General features: G+C 42.4%; 1 protein-coding gene across 4 annotated transcripts in view; it reads left to right on the forward strand.

Moving 5' to 3' along the window:
- slc38a12 (solute carrier family 38 member 12) overlaps positions 1-21,995 on the forward strand; it is a 248,473-nt gene that overhangs the window by 29,297 nt on the left and 197,181 nt on the right. For all 4 annotated transcript variants that reach the window (XM_078225459.1, XM_078225461.1, XM_078225462.1 and 1 more), the window contains one exon: positions 3,513-3,597. In XM_078225459.1, coding sequence (XP_078081585.1) covers positions 3,513-3,597 — 85 coding nt within the window. The remainder of the gene's footprint in view (positions 1-3,512; positions 3,598-21,995) is intronic.

A 21,995-nucleotide genomic window follows, 5' to 3' on the forward strand; every position in this document is an offset into this window, starting at 1 on the left:
CTTTTGTGGTATAGACAGAGTGCCTTCAGGTGAAGGAGAAGGATTGTAGAGGATCAGGATGACTGGACTAGGGCAAGTCAATGCAGTCATCTCCCATTGTAAAATTTGGCCTATTTTATACAACATTTTAAATGCGCAGAGGTTCAACTGCAGTGCAACCTGAGGAACTGAGATGCAAAACAGCTGCTACAGCGCTACCATTGGCAGGAGGTGTACTTGCAGCATAACCTGCTCACATGCAACTTCGCTTTGAACTGTGGACATGGCAATTTTCTGATTGTATGTTTCTGAATGCAGAAAAAGGACAGGAAGTTTTGTAAGTTGGAAACTCGTGGATATAATATTTACATTTTAAATTGAAATATCTAAATGATACTCGAGTGGACAACAGTAATGCCACCTTCCCCCCTCTAATCCAAGCAACTCCCATTTGCCCTAATTTGTTTTCTGTCCGTGCCACCTTTCTCTATTCTACTGTAATTTTTTTATTAAATGCATTAGTTTTTCTAACCAGCTGCCTTCAAAAAAATGTAACCAATAATCTTGGTTCTTCATTTTATGGAATTGGACACTTCTTCCAAATGCTCTGATAAGAGAATTGTTGCAGCTGGGTTGCCTTTAACAAGTTGTGCTGATTGTCCTTGATTTTATCCTATGCCTTTTTTCTGCATGTTTTGGGCATACGTGCACAACTGATGGACCAACTTTGTCCTCCTCCCTTCATTTCATTTACTGGACTGCCTTGTAACTGGTTAGAGAAGGAAAGTGAAAATCTCACCACTGCAAATATGAGCCTTAATTTTCCACATGAATGCTGATGTCTTTAGTTCTACCGGTCCTCCACCTCATTTGAATGCCTTTGAGTAATGCTTGAATTACAACTTTTTCCAACATTGTCTTGAACCCCCATGACAAATTTTGCTTCCTTACTCATCTCAACCCTGTCTTAAGCTGGGCCAGATGCTTGCCCATATCCTCTTCCTTTGTCCAGTGATTTGCAATGTAAATAATGCATTAAATTTAATTATGGTAATTATCTGACCTGTTCCAACCATATCTATAATACAATTGTCCAGCTGCACTACCTTGTCGCTGTGACAGTTGAGTCCTACTCTTTGGAATATCTGACCTGAACTTTTCTGCTTTCCAAATGTCCAATTTAAAGAAAAGCTGTTCCAAGCATCTCTCTTCAGCCAAGACTTTTGTCATTTCTCAAATCCTTCTTTCCATGTCTGTATGGTTTCCTTTATATACTTGGAAGCATCTTTGATTTTCTTTTTGTATATACATATTAAAGATGCTGTACAAATGGTTGGCTGCTCTTGTTTACCAATCTTAGATTGTTGAAGTATTTCAATGCACTTAATACTACAGAATTTTAGGATTGAAACCACCTTGCACAGCTTTTAGTTAAAACTTTCCAAATGCTTTTAACTTTATATTAAAGTTTTCTTTCACATTTTTGAAAGCAGTGTGCATTGTCTATCTTTTCGAGATAATCATTAGAAGTAGATGGTTGATATTGATATAGAATTTTTGTTGAGGAAGCTTGTTCTCTTTGCTTGATCATGCCTTTCCTGATTGTGCTCTCTTTATCTTGCTTTGCTTTCTCTTGTGGCTTTCCTGAGTAGCTTACTCTATTCCTTTGTGCCCTTTTCTGATTTTTGTCTTTTGTGCCAATTATATTTGTTTGTATCAATAGTCTGTTTTGATTTGTTAGCAATCCTCTACATTTCGAAGACCTTGCCTGGATCGCCATCAAATGAGAACACTTCCAACTTCCTTGTTTTGCATTGTCCAGTCATTTTGTCAACTTCAGGGATGGTGGGATTTACACAATTTTAAATTGGCCTAAGGTGTGTTCTCTGCTTTTAACTCTTGCAGGATATTGTGACCCATCCCATCATTTCCTAAGCCTCAATTATACGAAGTCTAAAGTACAATTGCAATCCCTTAAAATATAAGCAACCAGCTCATTGCGCCTATGTCGGCATTCGATGTGCTTTAAATTGAATTAATCTTGTTGTTCTCCTCTACAATCATTCCAAAGCCTCAATTCCTTCTGCCATATGAGCAGACCAAAATTGTGTGCATTACTTTAACTGGGGCCTAATCAGTATTTTAAACCAAAATAAAAGTAAAATACTGCAGATGTTGGAATCTGAAATAAACAGAAAATGCTGGAAAATCTCAGCAGGTCTGACAGCACCTGTGAAGACAAAATAAAGCCAATGTTTTGAATCAGGATGACCCGTAAACAAGGATATTTTGTCATGAATTGTTCTGCGGATATGCCCTACATCTATTTGCTTTGGTTGCAACTGTTTCAATCTGGTTGTAGACCTTTTGTAGATCTTATACTTGGGGTGTTTTCTTTGTTTGTCTTTCTGCACCATTTCTGTATTGATCTCTTATGATTCAGTCTACCCATACCCGGATGAACATAATGAGAACCAGGTACTGAACAGACACACCTATTCCACATGTGTTAATCCAGTTAACTGGAATATGATCAATGTCACCCCGTCATTTCATCTCTAAGGTGACTAATGACAATCCTATTTATTTAACACTAAATAGGCAAAAAGGAACAGTGCTCAGTGCAAGCATGATATTTTTAATAATGGCTAAAACTTATCTACTGGATGTCAAAAAAGACACCTCGTGTCTCACTGATGTTTAAATGTAGTACTGACCTTGAAATATGTTCACTTTTTTCATGGCTTTGTTTTACAATTGAGCTCTCTAACTTAGACTGACAGCTTTGCACTGATTAGGGGACTAAGCAAAGACAGCCAGCTACAGAGCTGTCTACTAGATGACAGATTATTGTGCCCCTTTCAAGCCTGACTTAAAACAACTGTATATGTCAATCACTACTAGCTGTCAGTGAATTAAACCTATCATTTTCCCAGTGTGTTTGAATTGAATGGAATGGCTTGACCAATAATCTGCTCCAGATTTGTGATTGCAGGTTAGTGCTTAGCCTGATGATTGTCAAGGTGCTGAATTATGTTAAATCTCTGCATTTAATTCCTTTTGCATTATGGACCATAACTACATATTCTCTACAGCTTGAATCTGCTATCATCATCATTTTAACTGCACACGGTGCTTGGTCATAAAATGTCCAGTAAATGATTGAACGCGCCCATTTTGAAATCCAATCAGGGTTCTGTGAAAGCCTTTGAATTATCTATATTTTGTATATGAGGTAAACTGTCAGCAGTATTTGAGTTTAGACGAATTCCTCAAAGAACAATTGATCTACTCCAGCTTGCAAGCAGCGTTTGATTTTTGTCTACAATTTTCCATCCTTTAGCCTGAGTCTAATTGAGGAGCTACCAATATAGTTTCTAATTGACTGGTAGGAATTATTGGATGAATTACTGAGAAATAAGTGTTTAGTTTTGGGTAATTTGTTCAGGCGGTTAAGCTCTAGTCTGGTGGCTTGTTTAGAATATGAACTGCAGCCAATTTGCTTTGACCCTGACATTTTTTTCCCCCTACAGTTATATGACTACAACGTTTGTCATTGAGGCCATGGCAGCAGCCAATGCACACATGCGCTGGAAAAGGAGGGAGAGGCAAAGAATAGTAAGTACTTGATTTGGCACATAAATAGTGACTGGCATTCAGGGGCAACATTAATAGGAAATGCACAATATCAAGTTGGAAAGCTTGCTTTACACTATCTGGTATCACTATTGAAATTTTAAGATGAGTGAAGTTGTTGGGCAGAGTGAAGTTCCACTCGATTCCATGTGTTTCCCAGCTGAGCAGTCCCCTGCAAGTGTTACAATACTGTTACTGGGAATTCTGTATGTTATCTGGAGTCTCTGCATCTCAGTTATGAAGCTGGGGGCTGTGTATCTTGATTCTCCTTTCTCCATGAGTGAGCACTAACTGTATCATCTCAACAGTTGAATTCTAACCATTGGACGATACATGTACATTCTAGTCATTATTAAGATCTGCTTTATTTTGTTGCAAGAAATTATTTTGTTTGTTTTTTAAATCTTGTAATAGTGATGTGTTAATGGAATAGGAGTTGCTTTCTGTGCTTGTATTCTATTCCTTCCAAAAATGGTACCATATACATCTCAATACTCAAATACATTTCACTGATCTAATATTTAAACCACTGACCATTCAAAAACCTGCAACTCCCTTCCTACAACACTGTGGGTGGTCATACAATGCATGGACTGCAGCAGTTCAAGAAGGCAGTTCACCACCCCCTTCTCGAGGGCAGTTAGGGATGGCAATAGACTCTGGCCCATCCAGCAATGCCCGTAACCCATGCATAGGGAAAAAAAATTCTGGAATTTGCTGTCTATCCACAATGAACAGGATGAACTTTAGTGAATCATGAACAAGAACACTGCTGGTCCCTTTGGACACCTGCATTTCCAACCCCTCTCCATTTTAAGAAATATTCTGCATTTCTATTTTTTCTACCAAAGCGAATTGTTGTGGAAGGAAAGGTCAGCTGGATTTTCCGTAATGCCTCCTGCGAGATGTTGATTTCTTGTCTGCTGCAGATAGTTGTTTCAAGTTAAGCCTATACATAAGCACCTAACTCCATTGGTTTTATTACAGAAACTATCTTTGAACTCCCCTTCATGTTAGTTGTCAATCTCTTGATGTAGCCCTATCTCTGATTTTCTTTTTCACTTCCTGAACTTTCCATATTCAGGCTTTTTCTCACATGCAAAATAAGCTGAACACCTGTCCCTTTTTCTGCTTTACCTTGCTCTCTTCCTCTTTTCATATGGGGAGCTTTGGCTTTGCTTCTCCTACTTTGCCAGTTTTGGGAACATACCTTGATTGGATCCAAATGATCTTTTTAAAGGCAACCCTATTATTCGGTCGCAGTTTTATCTGATTCCAGTTTACCTGGGCCAGATCTGTTTGCATCCCTGAAATTGGCTTGTGTTTGTATTACTGTCCATTGCGCCTTGTCCTTTTCCAGAATTAACCTATACCTTTTCTATGATCACTGAGTCTTAAATATTCTCCCACTGAAACTTAATAGACTTGAGCCACTTCATTCCCAGATCCAGCAATGTTTCATTCATTAGGCTGGAAATGTACTGATGTAGGAACATTTTCCTGAATACATGTCAGAAACTCATCCCCTCTCTGTCCTTTGCACTATTCACCATTGCAGTCTAATATTAAAATAATTGAAGACCCCCATTCTAATTATTGTACAGTATCTGCATCTCATCTTTGAATTTCCTTTTATATTTGCTTCTCTCTATCTTTACCACAATTTGGTGGCCTGAATCTTCTCCCACTAGTATAATTTATTTTTAAAAAAACTTTAACCAAATAGATACTTTTCTTGATTCTTCCATGATGCTCTTCCTCCGTCTCCACTCAATATTGTTACCCTTCCCCTCTTTCCTTATTTGTCCTGAACACATACGAGTATACAAGGTAAGATCAGAAATAATTCGGGCCCTTCAGCCTGCTCCACCATTCAATAACATAATGGCTAATCTGTTTTTACCAATTCCACATTCTCATCCACACCCAATGACTCTTGCCTAACCAGAATCTATCTACCTCCGCCTTAAAATATATTCAAATACTTTACAATACAAATAATTAAAAAATACTCTGGCTCCACCACCTGAGTGAGATTTCCAAAGTAGCACAACCCTCAGAAATTTTCCTCATCACTGTCCCATAACTACAACCTAATTTTAAAAGTGCTCCCTAGTTCTGAACTCACCCACAAGAGGAAACATCCTTTCCATGTCTGCCTTGTCAATACCACTCAGGATCTTGTATACTTCACGTCACCCCTCACTCTTCTAGCCTCCAATGGAAACGAGCCCAGCCTGCTCAATCTTTCGTCATAAGACAGCCCACTCATTACAAGTATCAATCTCGTCAACCACCTTAAACACATTTACATCCATCCTTAAACAAGGAGACCAAAACTGTGCACAGTATTAGAAATGTGGTCTCACTAATGCTATGTTCAGTTAAAGCATTACATCAAGTTCTTTTGTTATAAAGGTTAGTATTCTATTTGCCCTAATTATTTGTTGTACCTGCATACTAACTTTTTGTGACTTGTGTACGAGAGCACCTAGATCCCTCTGCTCCGTGGCATTTTGCAGTCAATCTCCATTTAAGTAACACTTTGCTCTTTTCTCTTCCTGCAAAAGTGAACAACTTCTCAATTGCCCACATCATACTCCATTTGCCAGATTTTTGCCCACTTGCTCGCCCTATTTGTCTCGGTCTCCAGTTTCATTGTCCTCTTCGTAACATACTTTCCTACTTTGTGCCATCTGCAAATTTACCACCATGCCGTCGCTACCCTTGCCTCAGTCACTGATGTAAAATGTTGAGGTTCCAGCATAGACCCCTGAGGGGCTAAACTTGTGACAGTTTTAACAACACCAGGTTAAAGTCCAACAGGTTTATTTGGTATTTGCTCCCAAATAAACCTGTTGGACTTTAACCTGGTGTTGTTAAAACTGTTACTGTGTTTACCCCAGTCCAACGCCGGCATCTCCACATCAGGGCTAAACTTGTCACATGCTGCTGATCAGAACAAACCCATTAATGCATACTGTTTTCTGACAGCCAACTAATCTATTGATGCTAATTTATTACCCCCTACAAGATGAACTTTTATTTTCTGCAATAACCTTTACTGTGGCACCTTATCAAATGTCTTCTGGAAATCCAAGCATGTTTTATGGGCTCCCCTTTATCCACAGCACCTGTTGGATGGCACAATGTTTCCTCCAGGTGCTCTGGTTTTCTCCCACAGTCCAAAGATGTGCAGATTAGGTTGATTGGCCATGCAAACTTGCCCCTCAGTGTCCCAGGATGCGTAGGTTTGAGGCATTCGCGGGGTAAATATGTGGAGTTGCAGGGATAGAGCCTGGGTGGGATTGTCTGTGCAGACTCGATGGGTCGAATGGCCTCCTTCTGCACTTTCGGGATTCTATGTTACTCCTTCAAGAAACTACAATACTTTGGTTAAACATGGTTTCCTTTCACAAAACCATGCTGACTCTTCCCAATTACCTTGAGTGCCCATCAGCTCTTCAATAATTGATTCTAACATCTCCTCATGACAGATGTCAAGTTAACTGGCTTATAGTTTCGTTTCCCACCCTTCTGGTGGGAGAGCCCAAAACTGTGTAAATTGAGAGAGGAAGATACTCAGTGAGACCTTGGTGCCCTCGTGCATCAATCACTGAAAGTAAGCACCCGGTTACAGCAGGCAGTAAAGAAGGCAAATGGTATGTTGGCCTTGATAATGCGAGGATTTCAGTATAGGGATAGGGATGTTTTGCTGTAATTGTGTAGGGCGTTAGTGAGGCCACACCAGAGTATTGTGTTTTTGATGTCCTTATCTGAGGAAGGATGTCCTTGCTATAGAGGGAGTACAGCGAAGGTTTACCAGGCTGATTCCTGGGATGGCAGGTCTGTCATATGAGGAGAGACTAAGTCGGTTAGAGTTATATTCATTGGAGTTTAGAAGAGTGAGAGGGGATCTCATAGAAACTTACAAAATTCTAAACCGGGTTAGACGGGTGTTATGGTTCAGGTTAGAAACTCCAAAGTGTTTTATGAAGCCCGCCTGAATCTCTCATTCTGCATCGTGAATTTGGCTAGGATAAGCATGATATGTTCCACTTCAGGTGTGATTCAAAAGACCCAATAGAGAGCTTTTATCAAACATTTTATTTAAGAACATAGTTAACATGTATAGTAAAAAAATTAGTAAGAACTTTTATCAATTACAGACAAACAAAATAACACTACAATCTATAACCCTTAAAGAAACCTAATGTGTTCCAATCCAACCAAGACCTTTGCTATAGGCAAACCCTTTAAACAGGTTCAATACAACGAAGTCTACTGCTGACGTGATAATGGAAATGGAGTCCTTTGGTTGAAGTCTGCAGTTCTCTGGATTCACTCTGAACAGTTTGAAGACAAGGCAGCTTCCCAAAGCACCAGATTCTGGTTCAGTCTCCAACAACAGCACGTTTTCGCCCTTCAAGAAAACAAAATTTTGTTTTCAGCTAACCAGAATTTTCAAAACAACAAGGAGAGAGGGAAAATACTTTTTAGCTTGCTGTCCCTTCTAAAACTCAAACTCAAACCTGCAGCTTCAAACTGAAGATGAAAAAAATCTGTCCAAAAACACACTACCTTCCTCCTAACAATGCAGTATTCTAAAGCTAATCCCAGAGTAAACACAACCCCATTTAAGACCATAGGAGCAGAATTAGGCCACTCGGCCCATCAAGCCTGTTCTGCCATTCAATCATGGCTGATATTTTCCTCATCCCAATTCTCCCATAACCTCTGATCCCGTTTATTAATCAAGAACCTATCTTTATCTGTCTTAAAGACACTCAATGACCTTGCCTCCGCAGCCTTCTGCAGCACAGATTCACCACTCTGGCTGAAGAAATTTCCCCTCATCTCTGTTTTAAAGGATCGTCCTTTTTATTCTGAGGTTGTGCCCTCTGGTTCTAGTTTTTTCAACTGGTGGAAACATCCTCTCCATGTCCACTCAATTCAGGCCTAGCAGTATCCTGTAAGTTTCAATAACCTTCATCCTTCTAAACTCCAAGTACAGACCCAGAGTCCTCGACCGTTCCTCATACGACAAGCACTTCATTCTTGTGATCCTCCTCTGGACCCTTTCCATGTCCTTCCTTCGATACGGGGTCCAAAACTGCTCACAATACTCCATATGGGGTCTGACCAGAGCCTTATACAGTTTCAGAAGTACATCCCTGCTCTTGTATTCTAGCCTTCTCGACATGAATGCTAAGGCTTAATTTAAGCCACTTGAGTAGTGATAAAAGGACATTTCCAGTCAAGCTGGCAACAATGACACCACTGAAGCTGTGAGCTGCAGAAATCATGTTTTTTAAAAAAACTTAAAGGTACACTAACATCACACAGGGTTGATTCAGAAAGAATGTTCCCAATGGTGGAGGTATTCCAGAACTAGGGGTCATAGTTTGAGGATAAGGGGTAAACTTTTTAGAACTGAGGTAAGAAGAAATTTCTTCACCTAGAGGGTGGTGAATGTGTAGAGTTCACTATCACAGATTGTAGTTGAGACCAAATTTGTCTGATTTCAAGAAGAAATTAGATATAGCTCTTGGGGCCTGACTTGGGGAGAGGGGGGAAATCGGTGGGGGGGGGGATCAGGATATTGAATTTGATGATCAGCCATACCAAAATGAATGGTGGAGCAGGCTCGAAGGGCTGACTGGTCTACTCCTGCTTCTAATTTCTATGTTTCTTGAATAGTGGTTATATTTGCTACTTTTCAGTCTGATAGAAAACTTTGTATGCAGAAATGTTTAGTACCTATTCCCTCCCTTTCCAGGTCTCTTATTGGCACAACACTTTCCCATGCACCTGTTCATACTTGCAGCACCAACCTTATTACCATATGGATTTACACATGCAACTATAAAACTAATTTTGGCATTATTGTATTCCTATTAGTCTGACCCCCATCTAATACTTTATTGTTTCATGCGCTCTACTTTTGTCTCCCAGGCTGTAGTTGGTAGGGATCCCATCAATGTGGTCGTAAGTCAATCTCAAAGATAAAGGTGATGCTGATCGCCATTGGTGCATAGAACATGTTCATCCATGAACAATGCCACAGCTGGCAGACCTGAGGAGAGCTGGCAAGCTGCAACATTCAGATTGCTGCTCTCTACCTGAGGGCCTGCATGAGGAAATCAGTGCAGGTTATACATTATTTTGCAGTGCCTGTGGAAAAGAACTGTGTGAAGGTGGAAAAGAACTGTGAAGGTGGTAAAGGCTTTGTTGTCATGAACCATCTCGTCAGTAAGTTGATTTGCCTTCCAAAGGATGTTATTGTTTGCTTAATGGTGCTTAAACTGGCAACAGGTGTGTATGGCTCTACCCTGACCAATCCTGTTGAAGTTGAGGCTAAATTCTATGTTGGCCTCCACTCTGGACTTGCAATGCTGCATGGGCTTCTATGGCAACAGCTTTCCAACTCAAAATTGAAATGTTGCAGACTGCTCCAGGAAAAGCCCCATCTTGAGCCTAATGTTCCAGACTATGACGCGGACCTGTCAGTAGTGGATAAGTTCACTTGTTGCTCTCTTGTACTCTCTCTCTAACTGTCTATATTGATGAATTATCAAAGCAAGTGTAGTCTTTGGAAGACTTCAAACATCAGTTTGAGAATGAAGAGGAGTAAGTTTATCTAACTGAATACATAGAGCAATAATCCTGCTCACTTCTCTCTACATGAGAGACTTGGATAGCGTCATGATTTTGATTTGGTTTATTATTGTCACATATATTGAGATACAGTGACAAGTATTGTTTCTTGTGTGCTATACAGACAAAGCATACAGTTCATAGAGTACATAGGGGAGGAGGAAAGGAGAGGGTGTATAATGTAGTATTATAGTCATAGCTAGGGTGCAGAGAAAGATCAACTTAATATAAGGTAGGTCAGTTCCAAAGTCTGATGGCAGCAGGGAAGAAGCTGTTCTTGAGACGATTCTAAAGTGCTCAATTCACTCCACTTTTGAGATGCTTTGGAAACTTCTGAAGATCAGATGCAGGATAGAACATAGAACAGTACAGCACAGAACAGGCCCTTCGGCCCACGATGTTGTGCCGAGCTTTATCTGAAACCAAGATCAAGCTATCCCACTCCCTATCATCCTGGTGTGCTCCATGTGCCTATCCAATAACCGCTTAAATGTTTCTAAAGTGTCTGACTCCACTATCACTGCAGGCAGTCCATTCCACACCCCAACCACTCTCTGCGTAAAGAACCTACCTCTGATATCCGTCCTGTATCTCCCACCACGAACCCTATAGTTATGCCCCCTTGTAATAGCTCCATCCACCCGAGGAAGTAGTCTTTGAACGTTCACTCTATCTATCCCCTTCATCAATTTATACACCTCTATTAAGTCTCCCCTCAGCCTCCTCCGCTCCAGAGAGAACAGCCCTAGCTCCCTCAACCTTTCCTCATATGACCTACCCTCCAAACCAGGCAGCATCCTGGTAAATCTCCTCTGCACTCTTTCCAGCGCTTCCACATCCTTCTTATAGTGAGGTGACCAGAACTGCACACAATATTCCAAATGTGGTCTCACCAAGGTCCTGTACAGTTGCAGCATAACCCCATGGCTCTTAAACTCCAACCCCCTGTTAATAAAAGCTAACACACTATAGGCCTTCTTCACAGCTTTATCCACTTGAGTGGCAACCTTTAGAGATCTGTGGATATGGACCCCAAGATCTCTCTGTTCCTCCACAGTCTTCAGAACCCTACCTTTGACCCTGTAATCCACATTTAAATTTGTCCTACCAAAATGAATCACCTCACATTTATAGGATGTAATACCAAACACTTGAGGTGCTCACCTGAGCTGCCAATATCCATACCATGTTGACACAATTACAACTGAGTTTGGCTGGTCATGTAGCCAGCATACCTGATACTTGCATACCAAAGCAGATCTTCTGTGGTAAGCTTGACTCTGAGATGCATGGTGGTTAAAAGAAGTACTACAAGGGCACTGAAGATTTCAGAAGAGTTTTATATTAACTTGGTTGCCTGCGAGAAGTTTGTGCAAGGTAGCTGTTCCTGGTGCAACCATTAAATTATGTCATCTCCAAAAGCAAGTGCAAATCAGAGGCAAAGAGAACCAACAAGGAGAAGAACTCCCATGCCAGCAGCTCATCGTCTGCAGTATCCTGTTCTGTTTGCAGTGGAATCTTCTGGGTGCAGATTGGCCTTAATCACCAAGGTACTCACTGGAGCTCTACTAAATGGCACAGATGAAGAACATGGACATTGCTGTTTGAGGTAAATGTGATCAAGAGAAGAATGTTTTTACAAACCAAAAGATTTTAGTTTACATGCCTCAAGTGCAGTTGCGGAGAGCCAGCAGCAGATTGATCTTGACTCGCCTGGAATATTTGTTGGATGTTGAGCAGTGAAAAGCTGTCTTGTTATGGTGACATTTCTGTTGAATATTTTCTGACTACCTTCATGTGCTCAACGCATTGTCTATACAACCTTAAATAAAGATTTCTAAAAATACTTTTAAATTCGAGTGCTTCAACCTCGAGGGTACTGATACAGAAATAATTGTCTGAATTGAGTATTTGATGGGAGCTGAGTGACTTTGGTCACAATGGAGATGGAGGAATCAGAGCACTTTGGTATGCATTACTTTGTGCTGCCACAAGTTTGGCCTGGATTGATTGATTGCATCTTTGAAAAGAGAGCTAGTTCTATGTACGAACTATGTACTTGGTGCATAAGGGATGGTGTTGCACAATATGAATGAATGGTTTGTTTTCCTGCAGTCCTTGCTTCATTTCTCCTGATCTATCAGCTTCTGGATCTGAAGGTAAATCCTCAAGCTGTTTGACCATTCAGTCAGAAGTGCCGTTGCGTTTTTCAATAGAGAATTTTTTTGCTGCAAAGATTTCAATGTTATGTTTAGAATCTTAAAACAAAGAATGGATAATGTTTTCATGGGAAAAATACTAGATCACTTAATAGTTTGAATGCTGAAAGTTATGCTAAAGGAAAGGAATGCTGAAATAAGGGCAGCACGGTGGCACAGTGGTTAGCACTGCTGCCTCAGTGCCAGGGACCCGGGTTCAATTCCGAGCTTGGGTTACTGTCTGTGTGGAGTTTGCACATTCTCCCCATGTCTGCGTGGGTTTCCTCCGGGTGCTCCAGTTTCCTCCCATAGTCAAATGATGTGCTGGTTAGGGTGATTGGCCATTCTAAATTGCCCCTTAGCATCAGGGGAGTTAGCTAGGGTAAATGGGGATCAGGCTTGGGTGGGATTGTGATTGGTGCAGACTTGAGGGGCCAAATGGCCTCTTGCACTGTAGGGATTCTATGAAATGGGGTGGAGAGTCCAAAGTTAGGCCACAAAGATATAAAATATTCGCAAGAAATTCAGGAAGAAGCTTATGTGATTAGAACATGCAACGTGCTACCATGTGGAGCAGTGCAGGCAAGTAGCATTGTCATTTGAATTTCTCCTGAAATGTCTTTTGTTGACCCTCATGATGTAACTGGGGTGATCAGTAAGTTTGCGGACGACACAAAATTGGCAGGACTTGCAGATAGTGAGGAGCATTGTCAGAAGGATATAGATAGGCTGGAAATTTGGGCAAAGGAATGGCAGATGGAGTTCAATCCTGATAAATGCGAAGTGATGCATTTTGGTAGAAATAATGTAGGGAGGAGCTATATGATAAATGGCAGAACCATAAAGGGTGTAGATACGCAGAGGGACCTGGGTGTGCAAGTCCACAGATCCTTGAAAGTGACGTCACAGGTGGAGAAGGCGGTGAAGGCATATGGCATGCTTGCCTTTATAGGACGGGGCATAGAGTATAAAAGTTGGGGTCTGATGTTGCAGATGTATAGAACGTTGGTTCGGCCGCATCTGGAATACTGCGTCCAGTTCTGGTCGCCACACTACCAGAAGGACGTGGAGGCTTTGGAGAGAGTACAGAGGAGGTTTACCAGGATGTTACCTGGTATGGAGGGGCTTAGTTATGAGGAGAGATTGGGTAAACTGGGGTTGTTCTCCCTGGAAAGACGGAGGATGAGGGGAGACTTAATAGAGGTGTATAAAATTATGAAAGGCATAGATAGGGTGAACGGTGCAAAGCTTTTCCCCAGGTCGGTGGTGACGTTCACGAGGGGTCATAGGTTCAAGGTGAAGGGGGGGAGGTTTAACACAGATATCAGAAGGACATATTTTACACAGAGGGTGGTGGGGGCCTGGAATGCGCTGCCAGGCAAGGTGGTGGAGGCGGACACACTGGGAACGTTTAAGATTTATCTAGACAGCCATATGAACAGAGTGGGAATGGAGGGATACAAAAGAATGGTCTAGTTTGGACCAGGGAGCGGCGCGGGCTTGGAGGGCCGAAGGGCCTGTTCCTGTGCTGTATTGTTGTTTGTTCTTTGTATACCCCTCTGCAATGGATCGCTCTGTCCTTTTTTTCCACCCCCCCCCCCCCCCCCCCCGCCCGCCCCACTTGACTGAAGGACAATGATGACCCCAATACAGCCCCATTACATCTGTAATTGCTGAGCCTGCCTAAACTACCAAACTGAAAACTAGATTGGCCTCCTCTCAATAATTTGCCTTAAATTCTGTATTCTTCTGACTTCCTATTTCTAAGTCCATCTAGTTTCATCATCATAACATCACCCACCTTTGTCCCAGCTTATGTCTCCGCTTATCTGCTGAAATCCTCATCCATGCCTGTTACCTCTCGACTCAGCTATTTCAGTCCACTCCTGCCTGGTCTTGTGCATTCCACTTGTGTAAACCTGAGGTCATCCAAAACTTTGCCTGTGTCTTAACACACTTGCCCAGTCTCATTGCCATATCACCCCAGTGCTCAATGACCTACACTTACTCCTAGTCAAGCGATGTCTTGATTTTAAAAATTCTCTTCCTTGTTTTTAAATCTCAGCTGCCCCCTTTTTTGATTCTGGCCCTCTGTGCATTCCCAATTATTTCACCACCATTGGTGTCCATGCCTCGGCCCCAGGCTGTGGGATTTCCTTCCTGCACCTCTCAGCCTGTCTAATGTCCGTTCTTCCTTTAAGGTACTACAAGCCTACCTTTTTGACCAAGCCTTTGATCATCTAACCTAAAATCTTCTTTTGTGGCTTGGTGTTGTACTTTCTTTTATAATGCTCCTCATTTCATTATGTTCAAGGCATTTTATAAATATGGTATCAATGACGCACTTCTCAAAGTCTGTTATCTGAATTGGAACTTCTGACACCAACTTGTTGCCTTGTTCGTTGCAGCCTCCTCTTATTTCCAATCACTGATGGACTTTTTCCACGTACTACATGGTGCATTAAATTTGTCTTGCAAGCCAGAGCTACCAATGCTGCTTTTCATGATTAGGATTAGTGATCTTCAGCTATTGGTTGTTAATTAAGGATGCATTTTCAGATGGATTGTTTCTTTGCCAGTGATATCCCAATTTTTATTTAAACTGGGAAACATTTTTAATGTTTCTTTCATTCTAAAATAGTCAGATTAGTTTTGAATTGTTCAAGTAAAGAGTTGGCATTCAAATGATGAGCTTAATGACTTTATCTCGTACTGTAAACCTCTCTAGTTCTACGTTGAACATTTCTGCTGTGTTCCTACTTTTAGAACTCTGCTGATTATTTCCCCTCCCAGTTTTGATGTAAATGGGTGTCCACTATAGCACAGAATTCAGTACAACATGGGTCCATCATGGACCCAAAAAATTGATCTAAATTTATCGTTTCAATGACCCATATGTTCCTGGTTCCTCTCAGTTGCATTTAGGGATTATCCCAGTGAGGTGCTGGCAAATCCCTCTAGGATGTTACCACATAAGGGTTTACCTGGCAAAGGTCCAGAAGGGCTAACTTTCCCTGGACAATTGCACTGGGCTGGGAAACATCTGACAAAGCAATTTAAATTGCTAACTTCAGATGGTTCTGCCAGTTTTACCCTGACAATTACTCTGGAAGAGTTCAAAGGGAAAAAAGCACTAGGGCTGTAAAGTGGGTGTGTCTTTCTTTGCGCTCCAGTTGCTCTGTGCCAGTGAAGCTGGTGGTGTGCTCTGCTGCTCCTGTCTCACCCAGCCTGAGGGAAAAGGTTGGGTGAGATGGGAACTTAGGAATTTCAATGAAGGTAAGTCCAACTGGAGTGGCAATCTGCTGGTGATCGCCACTCCAAGGACGTTATGGACGTATTCCAGAACATTGGCTGGTTCCGAATCATAGAATCGCTACAGTGCAGAAGGAGGCCATTTAGTCCATCAAACTTGCACCAACAAAATTCTCATCTAGGCCCTAACTCAACCCCATGTATTTACCTTGCTAGTCCCCTTGACACTAAGGGGTAATTTAGCATGGCTAATCAACCTAACCTGCGCAGCTTTGGAATGTGGGAGGAAACTGGAGCACCTGGTGGAAACCCACACAGACACGGGGAGAATATGTAAACTCCATAGACAATCGCCCAAGGCTGGAATTGAACCTGGGTCCCTATTGCTTTGAGACAGCAGTGTTAACCACTGTGCCACCATGCAGCCCACGGTTTTTCGATTATTATTTGTTTTGCTGAGGCAGTGGGAAGTATAGACAATGGATGGGAGGCTGGTTTGCATGATGAATTGGGCTATATTTATGACCTTTTTGGAGTTTCTTGCGGTCTTGGGCAGAGCAGGAGCCATACCAAGCTGTGATACAACCAGAAAGAATGCTTTCTATGGTGTATCTGTAAAAGTTAGAGAGTTGGAGCAGACATGCCAAATTTTCTTAGCCTTCTGAGAAAGTAGAGGCATTGGTGGGCTTTCTTAACTATAGTGTCGGCATGGGGGGACCAGGACAGGTTGTTGGTGATCTGGACATCTAAAAACTTGAAGCTCTCGTCCCTTTTTATTTCGTCCCCGTTGATGTAGACAGGGGCATGTTCTCCTTTACGCTTTCTGAAGTCAATGGCAATCTCCTTGGTTTTGTTGACATTGAGGGAGAGATTATTGTTGTCGCACCAGTTCACCAGATTCTCCCCCTCATTCCTGTACTCTGCATGGGTTAACAAGAGTATTTCGCAAGTTACTATCAGAGGAGAACAGTGATCTGTGGCCAAACTACAGACAACATAACATCACAGCACAGTGGTTAGCACTGCTCCTCACAGCGCCAGGGATCAGAGTGAGGTAGCTAAATGGATACAAAATTGGCTTGATGACAGAAGCCAGAGGGTGGTTGTAGAGGGATGTTTTTCAAACTGGAGGCCTGTGACCAGTGGTGTGCCTCGGGGATCAGTGTTGGGTCGACTGTTATTTGTCATTTATATTAATGATTTGGATGAGAATATAGGAGGCATGGTTAGTAAGTTTGCAGATGACGCCAAGATTGGTGGCATAGCGAACAGTGAAGGTTATCTCTGATTGTAATGGGATCTTGATCAATTGGGTCAGTGGGCTGACGAATGGCAAATGGAGTTTAATTTTGATAAATGTGAGGTGATGCATTTTGGTAGATTGAACCAGGGCAGGACTTACTCAGTTAATGGTAGGGTGTTGGGGAGAGTTGCAGAACAGAGATCTAGGGGTACAGGTTCATAGGTCCTTGAAAGTGGAGTCACAGATGGACAGAGTGATGAAGAAGGCATTCAACATGCTTGGTTTCATTGGTCAAAACATTGAATACAGGAGTTGGGACATCTTGTTGAAGTTGTACCAGACATTGGTAAGGCCACACTTGGAATACTATGTACAGTTCTGGTCACCCTATTATAGAAAGGATATTATTAAACTAGAAAGAGTGCAGAAGAGATTTACTAGGATGCTACCGGGACTTGATGGTTTGAATTATAAGGACAGGCTGAATAGACTGGGACTTTTCTCTGAAGCGTAGAAGGCTGAGGGGTGATCTTATACAAGTCTATAAAATAATGAGGGGCACAGATCAGCTAGATAGTCAATATCTTTTCCCAAAGGTAGGAGAGTCTAAAACTGGAGAGCATCGGTTTAACTCTGACAAACCTGTTAGAGTTCTTTGAAGAGATAACAAATAGGTTAGACCAAGGAGAGCCAATGGATGTTATCTATCTTGACTTCCAAAAGGCCTTTGACAAGGTGCCTCACGGGAGACTGCTGAGTAAAATAAGGGCCCATGGTATTCGAGGCAAGGTACTAACATGGATTGACGATTGGCTGTCAGACAGAAGGCAGAGAGTTGGGATAAAAGGTTCTTTCTCAGAATGGCAACCGGTGACAAGTGGTGTCCCGCAGGGTTCAGTGTTGGGGCCACAGCTGTTCTCTTTATATATTAACGATCTAGATGACGGGACTGGGAGCATTCTGGCCAAGTTTGCCGATGATACAAAGATAGGTGGAGGGGCAGGTAGTATTGAGGAGGTGGGGAGGCTGCAGAAAGATTTAGACAGTTTAGGAGAGTGGTCCAAGAAGTGGCTGATGAAATTCAACGTGGGCAAGTGCGAGGTCGTACACTTTGGAAAAAAGAATAGAGGCATGGACTATTTTCTAAACGGTGACAAAATTCATAATGCTAAAGTGCAAAGGGACTTGGGAGTCCTAGTCCAGGATTCTCTAAAGGTAAACTTGCAGGTTGAGTCCGTAATTAAGAAAGCAAATGTAATGTTGTCATTTATCTCAAGAGGCTTGGAATACAAAAGCAGGGATGTACTTCTGAGGCTTTATAAAGCACTGGTTAGGCCTCATTTGAAGTACTGTGAGCAATTTTGGGCCCCACACCTCAGGAAGGACATACTGGCACTGGAGCGGGTCCAGCGGAGATTCACACGGATGATCCCAGGAATGGTAGGCCTGACATACGATGAACGTCTGAGGATCGTGGGATTATATTCATTGGAGTTTAGGAGGTTGAGGGGAGATCTGATAGAAACTTACAAGATAATGAACGGCTTAGATAGGATGGACGTAGGGAAGTTGTTTCCATTAACAGGGGAGACTAGGACACGGGGGCACAGCCTTAGAATAAAAGGGAGTCACTTTAGAACAGAGATGAGGAGAAATTTCTTCAGCCAGAGAGTGGTGGGTCTGTGGAATTCATTGCCACAGAGGGCTGTGGAGGCCGAGACGTTGAGCGTCTTCAAGACAGAAATTGATAAATTCTTGATTTCTCAAGGAATTAAGGGCTATGGGGAGAGAGCGGGTAAATGGAGTTGAAATCAACCATGATTGAATGGTGGAGTGGACTCGATGGGCCGAATGGCCTTACTTCCGCTCCTATGTCTTATGGTCTTATGGTCTTAAGGTGAGAGGGGAGAGATACAGAAGTGTCCAGAGGAGCAATTGTTTCACACACATGGTGGTGAGTGTCTGGAACAAGCTGCCAGAGGTAGTAGCAGAGGTGGGTACAATTTTGCCTTTTAAAAAGCATTTAGACAGTTACATGGGTAAGATGGGTATAGAGGGATATGGGCCAAATGCGGGCAATTGGGACTAGCTTCAGGATTTTAAAAAAGGTCGGTATTGACAAGTTGGGCCGAAGGGCCTGTTTCCATGCTGTAAACCTCTGACTCTATGACCTGGATTAGGTTCCCGGCTTGGGTCAGTGTCTGTGTGGAATTTGCACGTTCTCCCTGTGTCTGCATGGGTTTCCTCCAGGCGCTCTGGTTTCCTCCCACAGTCCAAAGATGTGCGGTTAGGTGGATTGGTCATGCTAAATTGCCCCTTAGTATCAGGGGGACTAGCTAGGGTAAATGTATGGGGTTATGGGGATAGGGCGAGGGTGGGATTGTGGTCGGTGCAGACTCAATGGGCCAAATGGCAGCTTCCTGCACTGTATGATTCTTTGATCAATTCGCAGATGACACTAAGCAAAGTGTGCAGAGGACGCTGAAAGTCTGCAAAGGGATATGATTTAAGTGAGTGGGTGAGAGTCTGGCAGATGGAGTACAATGTTGGTAAATGTGAGGTCATCCAGTTTGGTAGGAATAACAGCAAAATGGACTACTTAAATGGTTAAAAAATTGCAGCACGCTGCTGTGCAGAGGGACCTGGGTGTCCTTGTGCAAGAATCTCAAGGAGTTGGTTTGCAGATGCAGCAGGTAATTAAGAAGGCAAATGGAATTTTGTCCTTCATTGCTAGAGGGATGGAGTTTAAAAACAGCGAGGTTATGTTGCAGCTGTATAAGATTCTGGTGAGGCCACACCTGGAGTACTGTGTACAGTTTTGGTCTCCTTACTTGAGAGGATATATTGGCACTGGAGGGGGTGCAGAGGAGATTCACTAGGTTGATTCCGGAGTTGAGGGGGTTGGCTTATGAGGATAGACTGAGTAGACTGGGGCTATACTCATTGGAACTCAGAAGAATGAGGGGAGATCTTATAGAAACATATAAGATTATGAAGGGAATAGATAAGATAGAAGCAGGGAAGTTGTTTCCACTGGCAGGTGAAACTAGAACTTGGGGGCATGGCCTCAAAATAAGGGGAAGCAGATTTAGGACTGAGTTGAGGAGGAACTTTTTCACAAAGGGTTGTGAATCTGTGGAATTCCCTGCCCAGTGAAGCAGTTGAGGCTACCTCATTGAATGTTTTTAGGGCAAGGATAGATACATTTTTGAACAGTAAAGCAATTAAAGGGCTATGGTGAGCGGAGTGGAGCTGAGTCCATGAAAAGATCAGCCATGATCTTATTGAATGGTGGAGCAGGCTTGAGGGGCCAGATGGCCTACTCCTACTTCTAGTTCTTATGTTCTTATGATACTCTAGGAAATAGGAGCAGGCATTAATGGGGGTAGGGATAGGCCATTTGGCTTATTTTAAGCCTGTTCCAGAAAACCATAGCTGATTTTTGTAGCCTTCTGCCCTCCACCCCCATAACCATCTAACTTGGCCTTGAATATGTTCAACTCAACCTCCACTGTTATCTGGGGTAGAGAATTCTGAATTATCATGATGCCTGATTATTTGTTGTCTATGTATATTAACATTTCTGTAACCAGAAAAGATAATGTAATCGCTTTTGATTTGATTGCCTTCATTATGTTCTTCCTACTGGCTTGGAGCTTTCAAGACCTTGTTGTAAAAGTGACTCACCTATAACATAGTCTCATCAATCAAGTTTAGTGGTGTCCCAATGTACAAATGTTCAGTTAAATATGTTGTCAAATACATCTGATGTGAACACTTCGGCAAGTTTCAATATACATTCTTAGGTGACTTTGAAGTAATCTGCACTTTTGCAAATACTATTGCTTAGCTTTAGCAGCCAAGAAGGACTCTTCATTTGCATCAAAAACAGAAAATAGTGAAAAAAAATCTCAGCAGGTCTGGCAGCATTTATGGAGAGAGAAAATAGAGTTAACTTTTCAAGTCCATATGACTGTTCAGAGCGAAAGAGGGAAAAGTGTTGAATTCTATACTGTGAAGGGGTGGAGCAGCTGAAACAAAATACAAGGTCAATGATTGGTGGGAGCTAGGAGAGATTGCAAAAAGATATGTAGGTCATGAGACAGGAAGCATGAATGGCTGAAACTTGCTCTGTCACTCAACAATTTCTCCTTTAACTTGTCTCACTTCCTACAAATAAAGGTGTGGCCATGGGTACCTGCATGGGCTCCAGTTATGCCCACCCCCACAACTCTCTTTTTTTCCACATCACATCAATTATTTATCGGTGCCATTTCGCGGTGCATTAACCATGGCAAATCCACTTAACCTGCACATCTTTGGGAGGAAACCAGAACACCTGGAGGAAATCTGCACAAACACGGGGAGAACTTGCAGACTCCACAAGATGCTCATGGCTGGAATTGAACCTGGGTCCCTGGTGCTGAGGCAGCAGTGCTAACCACTGTGCCACCATGCTGACCTCTTCCTCACTTTTCACCCTACTAGCCTTAGCATTCAGAAGATCATTCTCCACCATTTCTGTCAACTCCAGCATGACTGCACCGTGGAACACACATCACCCCTCCCGGTCAGCATTCTGCATGGGCTGCTACCTCCATGACACCTGGTCCACTCCTTCATTTCACCCCCGGCCCCCTCAAGGCCCCAAACACTCCTTTCATGTGAGGCAACATTTCACTTGCACTCCTTTCAATTTGGTCTACTGTATTCACTACTCCATGTGGTTGTCTGTATATTGGGGAGACTGACCAATTTGCAGAACACATCTACTCATTCCGCAAACATGATCCCAACCTACCTGTTGCCTGGCATTTCGACTCAGCTTCGTGATCTCATGCCTACAAATCCATTCTTGGCCTGCTGCAATGCTCCAGTGAAGTCCAACACAAACTCAAGGAGCATTTTGGAGCTCAGTGAAGAGTCACATTGCTGTGGGTCTGGAGTCGCGTGTAGGCCAGACTGGTAAGAATGGCTGATTTCCTTCCCTAAAGGACATTAGTGGAACCAGAACAGTTTTTACGACAATC

The sequence above is a fragment of the Mustelus asterias genome, chromosome 12 (assembly GCF_964213995.1).
Source record: "Mustelus asterias chromosome 12, sMusAst1.hap1.1, whole genome shotgun sequence".
Lineage (NCBI taxonomy): Eukaryota > Metazoa > Chordata > Chondrichthyes > Carcharhiniformes > Triakidae > Mustelus > Mustelus asterias.